General features: G+C 36.3%; 1 protein-coding gene across 1 annotated transcript in view; it reads left to right on the forward strand.

The window, feature by feature from the left end:
- The window catches only part of PKG-I (protein kinase, cGMP-dependent, type I), a gene marked incomplete at its 3' end in the record, with an annotated part of 123,830 nt that extends 111,546 nt beyond the window's left edge, over window positions 1–12,284 (forward strand). Inside the window, 6 exon segments of the mRNA NM_001043586.1 lie at window positions 707–853; window positions 2,862–3,181; window positions 3,894–3,981; window positions 5,181–5,365; window positions 6,727–6,941; window positions 12,266–12,284. Coding sequence (NP_001037051.1) covers window positions 707–853; window positions 2,862–3,181; window positions 3,894–3,981; window positions 5,181–5,365; window positions 6,727–6,941 — 955 coding nt within the window.
- Between the last annotated feature and the right edge of the window lie 466 nt (window positions 12,285–12,750).

The raw sequence follows: 12,750 nt of genomic DNA on the forward strand, positions 1-12,750 counted from the left end.
ATAACACTAAATGAGGGTACTTACTTGGTTGTATGTACCCTTATTGAAATTCATAAGCATTTATGTTTTATTTCTGTGAAGGATGAGCCGTTATTAGTTAAAGTGCTTAGCATTTCCCATAGACGTCACAATGATAATGCCGCCACTACCTTAAGACATGAGGTCATAGTCTCAATTGTGTACACACTTATATATAAAAATGTGATAAGTTTCTGTGACAATTTAGTAATCATATTTGAAATAATTTGGGCCGATTTCTATATTAATAAAACTCTTATATATTTTAGTCACAGACAGATATGTCACAGTCTTCAAGTTACAGACCAAACTAATGACTCTGAAAGGTTATGTGAATCAAGGGAGCTATTTCGGGTTCATCATTATTATTGGCTCTGCTCATTAAATTCAATTGTCTATACTAATATATAAATCTACAGTGTTTTTTACGGATGTTCCGTTATAACTGCTGAACCATGCATCCGATTGACTTGAAACTTGGTATCCATGTAGAAAATACACGTACTTAATGGATAGGCTATATATTTATATGAGTGTTGAACTCCCTGCATCAGTTGCGGGTGATAAGGATCTTTGTGGGGGTGAGAAATAATAATGTTAATTTTAAATGCCCAGCGAAGCGGACGGGTACAGCTTGTTTATTTATAAAACTAAACTAAACTCGTTTATTTATCATTCGGCGTTACAGGGACGACCTCCGAACGGCGAATATCGTCTGTGACTCACCAGACGGCACGACTTGTCTCGTTATAGACAGGGAAACATTCAATCAGCTGATATCCACACTGGACGAGATCCGAACCAAGTACAAGGATCTGGGTGATGACAGACAACGGTAAGCGTTAAAGCGTTTATTTATTTATTTAATATAATGTACACACAGCAGTTAGAAAAAACACGACAATAGGAATAAAGAATACAAGGGCACTACTTATTTCATGTTGAAATCTCTTCCGGTAGGCTCGCAGAAGGAAAGAAGAATTAGGAACACAAACCTAGTGCATACAGTAAACTTTACATATAATAATATATACGTATTACAATATACAAAACAATATATAATATATACATACAAATAAACACACACATACATATACTTACTTTATATTATAATACATTATACAAATATATATACTTTTATTTAATAGCGTTTATTTCTATCTACAGTTAGTACGTTGCATAATCATTCAACGTTTTCGTATCTATAATAGCCATCCTTTCGTTCTGGTTTTGCATTTATTGAAGGGTGTAGCAAAGTCAGTGTTTTTTCATGTTCGATCTATTTGCCTTTATTAAAAAGGTTTTCTATGCGAGTTAATATTGGGAAAAGCTAATATTGATTTATGCTACTATTCATAGTACTATATTAACTACTTCTATATTATATGTAGGTGTTAAATTCATTATTTATTTTTCGACAATTTGTTGCAATAACCTGGGATAGTGCAGTCGCATATGGTTGCGCTTTGAATACAACTTCATCTTATGGTGAATAAGGCATTCATGTCGTCATGTCGTTTAATTTACCATTGGCTCTAATAGCAACTTATTATTGGGTGGAACGAAAGTTAGTCTGCCCTTCTGCGATAATTACAAAAAAAACGACCTAACTAGTACAGTTTATTGAACAAAAAATTAGGCTATAAAGAAAAGAAGTTTAACTTAAGCGAAGAATAGTCAAAATATTGCAAAAGTTTACATTCGATTAATTCCGTTTTGAGTCACCTCGATTCGATATCTTATATCTGCTATATATTACTTACCTTCTTTGACTATTTCACTAAATTGATAAGGTACACTAAATTGGATCATAATTTTTTTAAATGTCATTAAAGTGCCGTGTAGATTTTGTTATTAATAAATGATCTTTGTTAATGCTACTGAACTTGGAACTTTGATGGTAAGTATACGATTAGAATATTTTTTTGTATTCATGAAAAAACTTATGGACGTTATGTTTTTTTGTACTCTCACTCTGTATACTCAATTTTATGGTATAAAATACTGTAATCGTATCGAACTATGCGACAAAGCCTGCTGCTTTCCGGTTTAGAAGGTGATCAAACTGTATGTATATCATACAAATTTGGTATCTTCGATCTCAAATGTTGTCATGGATGGGAAATTCACGATGCGATGCTTATGAGCTCCGATGCTTTCTTAACGTGAACTCAATATAACAGAAAAAAAAAGAATCGAAAAAGTGTAATAATACTTGTCAGTTTACAAACATTAAATTATCTGCATAGGACAAATAAATATAATATTCACGGCATCGTAAAAATATTTAAAAATACCACCACATAATTTCAAATAGATGTAAAATAATTTCCTCGAGCTTTCTATAAAATCAATGTCAAATTTTATTGTTAAGTGCAAGTTTGTAGCTATTACCTGTAATTAATTTTTCTCGTGAACGAAGAAAATTCTTCAACAACCACACGACGATAACAATTAGCGTGTTTCCCGCGGTTTTGTTACGTGTATCGTGAAGGTTGAATAGCACAATGGATCCGTAATACAAAGATCAATTAATAAAGCAGCGACACGGCTCACGAGCTGATTGGGCATATCGTTATTTTTTTGTTAGAACATTGCAGGACTTACAATCCGGTACTTGTTTTAGACAAATTTTAAAGCAAATTTACGGGGGAATTTTAAAAACGGAATTGTATATTTTTTGTTTGTTGTTTTTGCGATGGAATATTTTTGTTTTCACACAAAATATTTAGATTTGTGAGTTACATCAGAAATTAATTTATGATTGAATATCATAACTTCTCCGATTATTTTCTGAGGTTCTGCGGGTAGTTCTAATTGTGTGTGTTATTTTTTATTTACAGATTGAACGAAGAATTCGCCAACCTGCGTCTCTCGGATCTCCGCATTATCGCTACATTGGGTATCGGAGGCTTCGGTCGAGTGGAATTAGTGCAAATCCAAGGCGATTCGAGTCGCTCCTTCGCCTTAAAGCAGATGAAGAAGGCCCAGATCGTTGAGACGAGACAACAACAACACATAATGTCCGAAAAGGAGATAATGTCCGAAATGAACTGCGAATTCATAGTGAAGCTATACAAGACTTTCAAAGATCGCAAGTACTTGTACATGTTGATGGAGACTTGCCTCGGTGGAGAGCTATGGACCATTTTAAGAGATCGAGGTCAGTATAACAAATTTTCAATGCCATTCTTATCTAGTATTTTTTTTATTGCTTAGATGGGTGGACGAGCTCACAGCCCACCTGGTGTTAAGTGGTTACTGGAGCCCATAGACATCCACAACGTAAACCGCGCCACCCACGCATAAAGTTTCAAGTATAGTTACAACGGCTGCCCTACCCTTCAAACCGAAACGCATTACTGCTTCACGGCAGAAATAAGCAGGGTGGTGGTACCTACCCGCGCGGACTCACAAGAGGTCCTACCACCAGTAATTACGCAAATTATAATTATGCGGGTTTGATTTTTATTACACGATGTTATTCCTTCACCGTGGAAGTCAAACGTGAACATTTGTTGAGTACGTATTTCATTAAAAAAATTGGTACCCGCCTGACGTAACGTAGTAACCTATTTTAATCGATTGACTGAGCAGGGCAGTAATTAGCGCACCCGACTGGCTTGACCAAGGATCGTGGGTTCGATTCCCACATAAGGCAAATGTTCGTGTGATGAACAAACTTGTCTGCTTTTTGCCTGGGTGTTTCATATACATATATTTATTTAAACGTATATAAGTATGTATGCCACTGGTTTCCATAGTATCATCTTAGTTTGAAGCCAAATGACCGTATGCGAGACTTGAACTTAACTATTATAATTATTTTAATAACTGTCATTAAGGCTTTACAATATCATTACGTATGTTCTTAGGACAATTTGACGACGCAACGACAAGATTCTACACGGCCTGTGTAGTTGAGGCCTTCCACTATCTACATTCTAGAAATATAATTTACAGGTAACAACAGTTCGTTTAAGAACTATTTAAAATTATACTTTTAAAATTTGTGAAAAGAGTCTTAGGTTGTTGGCATTATTATTTTTTTGGTTAATTTTGATCTCAATGAACAATCACAATGAACTTGGGAAGGCAAAGGGAACTTAGCCCATACAGCCTTGTCTATTCTGTATCTTCTTAAGGTTGTTGACAGCGGCTCGTTATCCGGTGGTGGATTCCGCAAAGCACTGCTCTTGCTAACTAGTAGCCAGTTTTTTTTATTGCTTAGATGGGTGGACGAGCTGACAGCCCACCTGGTGTTAAGTGGTGGCTGGAGCCCACAGACATCTACAACGTAAATGCTGCCACCTACCTTGAGATATGAGTTCTAAGTCTCAGTATAGTTACAACGGCTGCCCCACCCTTCAAACCGAAACGCATTACTGCTTCACGGTAGAAATAGGCGGGGTGGTGCTACCTAACCGTGCGGACTCACAATAAGTCCTACCACCAGTAATTACGCAAATTAAAATTAGTATTAACGACTTATCTCAGGTTGAACCCGTGAACTCACCACCCAGGCTCTGGGTGTAGCTGAAATAGCTTCTTAGGCTGACCTTGATAATGTTTGTGAACGCCACCGATCATTCACTGTCAGATTGGTCGGATTTACGCTTGCTTTTGTAGGCCATAAATAGCTTTGTGTCGAAGATGATTTTTGATTTATCAAAAGGCGTAAGGGCCGTTGGCTTAGATAAATTTAGCTATCCATCTTAACTGAATCGACGGTTGTTTCACTACGCGCGTTGTACGAAGTCCGTGTAGTGGGCGTGACGCGTTCTACGCGTTACTTCGCTACAACGCGAGTTCAGATAACGCGATATCATGACCCAACACCGCGTTGTCTTCACGTACCTTTTAATAGCTTCTAAGTAATTTAATATGCAATTTCGAAAAGGGCACATCTCTGAAAATGTAAAATGTTCAGGAAATAAAAAAAAACTGATTATTTTCTAAAGCAGTGTAAAATTTAAAATGTTAACTTTTGAGATATATTTTAGTGTTAATTAACAATTACTGGAATTATTATAAAATGGGTATAGGGTGGTAGGTAAGCCTCAAAACTACATGTATATGAAAAAACGTATTTGACAAAATATGCGACATGTGCCCTTTTCGAAATTGCATATTTAATTAGAATGTAATATATTTTTTTTTAGGGATCTCAAACCAGAGAATCTACTGCTAGACTCGAAAGGTTACGTGAAACTGGTCGACTTCGGTTTCTCAAAGAAGCTGCAGGCGAGCCGTAAGACCTGGACGTTCTGCGGCACGCCAGAGTACGTCGCGCCCGAGGTCATCATGAACCGGGGCCACGATATCAGTGCGGACTATTGGTCTTTAGGTAAGATTTATAATCAACCTTTTTTTTATTGCTTAGATGGGTGGACGAGCTCACAGCCAACCTGGTGTTAAGAAGTTACTGGAGTCCATAGACATCCACCACGTAAATGCGCCACCCACCTTGAGATTTGAGCTCTAAGGTCTCAGTATAGATACAACGGCTGCCTCACCCTTCAAACCAAAACGCATTGCTGCTTCACGGTAGAAATAGGTGGGGTGGTGGTACCTACCCGTGCGGACTCACATGAGGTCCTACCACCAGTAAAAACCTTCTTCCAAAATCTAGAGTTATATCTGGTCTTTAGAATTTTATCAAAACTTTTTTTTTTCAAATGCACTCAAAATTTTATGATCTGGTTTTTACGTCGTAACGATTCTGAGTCGACAACCTTTTCAAGCTTTATATTCGTTTTATTGTTTACCGATGCAAATGAAGAGATACGCTTAAATGCTTTTATATATTTGATGGGTCCAATAACCTACAGACATCAGTTTTCCGACACTAACGATACGAACGATAAAGTCAAAATCGCGCATTTGTTTCGAACAGCGCCAACCCTGGAAGGCAATTAAAATTATATATAACATACTAGCCGTACTCGCCCGCTTCGCTGGACATTTAAAATTAACATTATTATTTATTGTCATTATTATTAGGGAGTCCAACACTCATATAAATATTAGCCTATCCATTAAGTACATGTATTTTCTACATGGATACCAAGTTTCAAGTCAATCGGATGCATGGTTCAGTAGTTATAACGGAACATCCGTAAAAATCACTGTAGATTTATATATTAGTACTAGATGACCCGACAGACTTCGTAGTGCCTCAATCGGTAAATAAAAGACCTAAACTTTTGTATAAAATAAACTTAAAACAAACAAAAGGAATCCGTCGGATGGGAGACACATCAAAGGAAAAACGAAATTGTTATTTTTATTTAATTCCGAGCATTTTCATATGTCTCTACCTTTTAAATGTTCTCTGGACTTCCACAAATAATTCAAGACCAAAATTAGCCAAATCGGTCCAGCCGTTCTCGAGTTTTAGTGAGACTAACGAACAGCAATTCATTTTTATATATCGACACTTAAAAAGCAAACGTGACTAAGCGACAATAACTGCTTTATACATAAATGATAGGCAATAACCATATTCGATGCGCCAAAAAAATATATTTCTAGGTCTATTAAAATCATTTCAATCCTACAGCTAGATTCGTTAAAATAGAATTTTTTTCAGGTATTTCAACTTTAAATTAGTCTACTGTAAAGTTCACTATCGCTTAGTCACGTTTGCCTTTCAAGCGTCGATATATAGACAGCCAAAATGTTTTCAAAGTAACCACGTTTTACCAGGTGTTCTCATGTTCGAACTGCTGACCGGGTCGCCGCCCTTCACGGGCTCGGATCCTATGAAGACGTACAACAAAATCCTGAAGGGCATCGATGCGGTCGAGTTCCCGCGCTGCATCACGCGCAACGCCGCTAATCTGATCAAGAAACTCTGCCGCGACAACCCTGCGGAGCGGCTCGGCTATCAACGAGGCGGCATAACTGAGATACAGAAGCACAAGTAAGACGAAATACTCAAACTGTCGTAGGGGTAGCTCGTTTTGAAAATCGTAGTTATTTATAGTTGTAGTAGAGAATCGTTTTTTTTAGAACGTAGTTTGAATTGACACACCGAGAAGATTTGTTGGTTTGTCGTGTATATCTTTTACACGATTTTTATTTAGCTTGCATTACTAAGTTTCTTGTCCGATCTTCTCAGATTCTAGATTTAGTATTGCTCTTGCTAGGGTCAGTGTTAATAAATTTTCTCAGGTTGAACCCGTGAACTCACCTATCCATCCGAGCGTGATAGACAGTAATAGACAGGGTGATGATACATATCCGTATGGGCTTACAACACGCCTCACGCGTGCCGTCTTTTTCTCATCTCATTTCATTCTAGATTCACCGAGCTAGTAGGTGAGCTAACGGGGCTCAAACCGGGAGTCTCGCTAACACTGGCCCTATCAAGAGCCGTGTTTCCAGAATATACCACCGAATCGGAAACGCGACCCACTGAGAAGATCCGGCGAGAAACTCAGGCTCGCATGCCAAGATTCTGGACAAACTGTATATATTTATCAGTATTTTGTTAATATTTGGATTTCCTATTTTCAGATGGTTCGATGGCTTTAACTGGGAAGGCCTAGCGCAACGTTCTCTAGAGCCACCTATTGTACCGACCGTAAATTCGGCCATAGACACGCACAACTTCGACCAATACCCGGCAGATGCAGACGAACCTCCCCCCGACGATCTCTCCGGTTGGGATGCGAACTTTTAATTCGGCCGTACTATATGTGTGCAAAGGTGACAAATATTGACACGGCTGTATTGCTGTATGACCGCGTTCGAAATATGCTGCGTCTCTTTCTGTTCTCAAAGACATGATCGAGACGTAATGTAGATTTTTACATAACGCGAGCCTAGTACGACTTGTTAACGTTATACGTTTTTTTTATTTTATTTAAAATCGATTAATTTGACAATATCTCACTTGTGTAGTTAGAAATCATTAAAATATGCCATTAGTTAATCTCTTGCCAGTTGTTATTCAACTGATATATGGAATAGTATTGTTTATCGGTGTGATTCGATGACATCGGCCATTTCTATTACACATTTAATGAATATAGTTAATGTTTTTTTTAGTAATCGTTTATTTTTAATGTTGATGAATTTTTTGAAAATTTTCACTCTCTTAATGTGAAAATTGCAAATTATAGAATTTATATGTAAAATGTGTTTGTTATTACTAAACGTATTTAGTTTTATATTGTATCGTTTTTTTTTCATGGTTCGACAATGTTGCCCAAAGCTATCTAGAAAATAAAAAAAAATATTTTATAATATTTCTTTTAAAAATAATTATGACATACATACTATAATGACTGAAATAAAAATATTGAACTAATCAAACAAAAAATTATGGAATAGCGCTCAAAATATTTGACTAACAAAATGTAAATGTTTGGAAATACATGGAGATACGATTTAATTTTAGTTTTACTTCCCTTTATTTACTACAATATTTTATTGGACCTTATTACTTATATTAATTATGTATAAAATGTAATAGTACAGAAATGTAAAATATTTCTTACGTTTTCAAGTTGTTTTGCGAAACTCCTTTTTAGCTAACTAAAATTTTTTATATCAGTACTTATAGTTCTAATTAGATATAAAACTACAAACTTTACTCCATTAGCTCTGTTTTGTATAGTCCAAATATTTACACTATCAAAAAACGAATACAGATAACACACAAATTTTTGGCGGGAACGCGTGGAGCATAGTTGTGTGAATTGTTTTTATATGTGTAAATTAATAACGGTAGCTTATTAACTGCTTAGCATCTGTGAAAGTTCATAAAGTATGGGAAAATGAAACGAAACCTCCGGACGTACCTAGCTTCTTGAGTACTTCGAAAAAAATCACTGAAAAAGGCTCTGTATATACTCATCATTTTACTAAGGCTTTGTTTCATCCCATCTCATGTCGTTTCATTTAAGTTCGTCCCGTTTGATTAAAGTCTCAAATCAATCAACATCATAATCTTATTTCGCTTCATATCATTTTTCAAATGAATATAAAAGAAAATGTAAGACTTGGCTTAAAGGTACTGTTACCGGGCTTTAAAAAAATAATATGGATTTCACATAATTAAAAAAACATATTTAGAGCGCTATTCTTACAGATTAGAGAATGATTAAAATCAATTAAATTTAGAGAATAATTTTGCTGGTACTTTAGAATTTCTAGATAAAACACTTTTTGTTAAAGCGAGTAAGTAAAAATGTAAAAATGTAGACATGTTCTAATTACCTTTTTTTTTTTAACGCTGGGGAATCCATTTACGGATACCCGGTCGAGGGGGATGTTCTAATTACCTACCTATGCAAGTTTAGTTCGTCATGATCTAAAGTTCAATGTTTCAAAAGTTTTCAAAACATGACGTAAAATTTAAGACTTTTCATTTCAAATTGTTACAGTCAATTTTAATTGTAAGTCTCTCGTATAGGTACTAGCATTGTAAATATCTTCGTTGTTATAATAATATATGAAATGAATGTTACGTAGATTCATTTGGGTAATGCAATGTAATAATTTACGACGTGTATGCAATTAATTTGTGTTTTTTAAAATAAATATATTAATAATTATTGTATTAATTATATAAGAGACGTTATTTTTGTAACCGTTTAGTGTTAAATATTAATATTTTAATGAATTTGTGAAATATAAAAAAAATAATATACATACATTATTTCAATTGTAGTAAGTTATTTTACATCTATATCCTTATGAACAAAGTAAGCACAAGAGGTAATTTGACATGTCGCAAATGTAAACTTGGCTTGACCGTTTCAATTACGTCTTATCAGCCAACTTTCTGCTGTGGTTTTTCGAAAAATGCCCCGGTAAACCTCATCCCAACGTAATTGGGGGTCAAATAATATTTGAATTGGAAAGATCTGCATCCAGTGCAAGTAAGTTTTTATTGCTTAAACAGTTAAACCCTGGTAAATCAATTACACAAATACCCACAAAATCCACCTTAAGACATGCGTTCTAAGACCCAGTTTTACTGTACAACAACTGCAACAGTACCCTTCAAACCAAAATGCTTTACGGCAAAAATAGGGCTCACAAGATGCATTACCATAAGCACCACCAATATTGCACCACTAGTATAATATACACTGGATCAGTCGACCACAGAATGTCGTGACCTTTGCTGAAATCACCAATATAGTTTCCTCGTTAATTCGTTCTGTTCAATGCTAAAGGTCGTGACCCCATCTATCACTTTCTTTGATTGTAAGCTTGAGCCTTGGCAGCATGGAAAGCTTCTGAGACTGAAAATTCGACATTGACCCTGACCTCGTGTGCATGTGGTATCCTGTCTTTTGCATTTCTCCTGTTATATTGATAGCCACCATATTTTTTCCTAATACGGGAATCCGGTCTATCTACTGGCTGTGACAACGCCAAAAGCAGCGTGAGATATCAACAAAAACATTTTATTATAAAATTAGCAGAAAAATAAGGATCATCGTAACGTTTACCTACCGCTTAGTAGGTTATCCCCTAATTTATTATCGCAGATTTCGTACTATAAAATCTTCAGAAGTAAAACTAAAACAAATTATACTGCAACACTATACTGCGGTGACTTTGTATTTATCGGTGCGTTAACTTGGCAATAATATTAGTTAAACTGAGAATTAAGGAACTTCATTTCAAATTTCATTCAACGTAGCAAAGTTCAGATCCCGTAACCGCTGGATGTTTGGTTTAAAATAGAAGCTTATGAGCAATCCGTACCAATTTTACTATAAAATTCAGACTTAGAATTCATGTCATCCACCAATCTATGAAAGAAAAACAGAAGCTTGCAGCGTCACAATTGTGTCCGTGGACAACATTTTTAGCATTACTGTATGCATTTTGCATATGACACGACATCGCAACGTTCTGTCTCTTTAGATTCAGTTTAAATTTTGTTAATTATGGCTTCCTCCTCCTCGCGTCGTTTTCCTCATTACTGAGGGTCCTGATTCCCCCGCTGCATCAGTTTCTCCCGTACTCCCGATTTCCCTCCATCTGCTGCGATCCTTAGTTTTATGAAGGGCATTGTGATGGCAAGTTGATGTTCAGAGAAGATCGTATTAGGTCCGACCATCTCGTGGGACTGCGTCCTCTGGGACGTTTGTCATCTACCTTGCCTGTCACCCTCAGCTGTTCGAAATTGTGACCCTCTTTACAATCAATATGTCCGAAGAATTCCAGCACCTTACGAAGGCATATAGTGGCATAGGCATAATTATGGTAATAATTACTTTTAACATTCGACCGGTTGACAAAAGAACCTTCATGGTTCTTCCTTGGATTCGGTGCACAATATGCAAGCGAGATGGAAATTGCGGCGCGGCTTCGAGTTGAGTGAGTCATTGGATAGACGTAAATTAGTCTGCTATTGTATTATAATGAAATACAATAATGACTGCATATGTTTATTAAATACGCGTACACAAATCTGGTTAATTTATCAAGAGCAGAGAGTTTGAAAACTTATTAGTTAATCTGGGTAGAAGAGTATAACGATAGTAATAGTAATAGTATACTCTTCTAATTAAAATAAGGTATAATGAGAGACGCAATTTTGAATTTGTATGCTGACTTTTTTACAAGCCCAAGCGTGCTAAATTTCTCGCCAGATCTCCTCTAGTAAGCTTATGGTTTGTACCAAAGGTCAACTACATCCTTAGTCCGGAATTCCGCGCGGGAGTCGCTATCGCCAACTTGTCCTGCTCAACTCGCTCGTACAATAAAGCTGTGACACAGTTATTGCAAATATGGAGCATTTTACAAACTATTGTACAGCAGACGTTTATTAGTTCCTTATGGAGAATGAATTCCTCAAAAAATAAAAACATAACGTAGGCTTGTAACTATACCTGAGACCTTAGAACTTATATCTCAAGGTGGGTGGCGCATTTACGTTCTGGATGTCTATGGGCTCCAGTAACCATTTAACACCAGGTGGGCTGTGACCTCGTCCACCCGTCTAAGCAAAAAAAAAGGCGAAATTTATGTTTTAAGATAGAATGAATATGAAATAGCTTTTGCAAATGTTCGTTTGAATCCATTACTATACATACGTATTACATTTTCAATTGCAGCTTACATTTATCGTGATGCTACTCAAAATGTTTGTAAGTTTATAGGCGTGGGTACTAATAATATTATCGAGAGTACAACTTGAGCGAATATTTTGCGATAAGCGAACAAAACACTATAAACTGAAAAATGGTTTAACAATGTATTTAAGCTATTTTCGTAAATAATAAATAATAATAATCCATAAATCAGAGCCATAGAATGTCAATAGTCGAGGGTCGGACCCCTTCGTAACCGCACCGAATTATTCTATTATGAACAGGAATTTAGTAATCGGCGCGCGAAAACGCTTAGCTTCCTCCACTCACGGTAAATGCAACAGTGAGATGAGAAGCGTATGTAAGGTAATCTATGGTATTAAGGGTATATTTACTATCTAACCATCCATTTCAACTTAACGTAAGTTTGGATATTACTATATTTCCTCATAGAGGGCAAGCGCGCCGTGGGCAGAATACCAGCCAGATGGTCAGATCTAGCAAGAGAAGCACTTGGTGGTAGTCTGTACCATGCGGTCCATGCCACCCATGATCGAACGTAGTGGAAGAACGTCACATGTAGTCGCGATCCGCAGTAGCGAGGGAACAATATAGAAGAGATATTTCCTCAATATATAATTTTTTTTTATTGCTTTGATGGGTGGAC

This window comes from Bombyx mori, chromosome 3 (assembly GCF_030269925.1).
Source record: "Bombyx mori chromosome 3, ASM3026992v2".
Classification (NCBI taxonomy): Eukaryota; Metazoa; Arthropoda; class Insecta; order Lepidoptera; family Bombycidae; genus Bombyx; species Bombyx mori.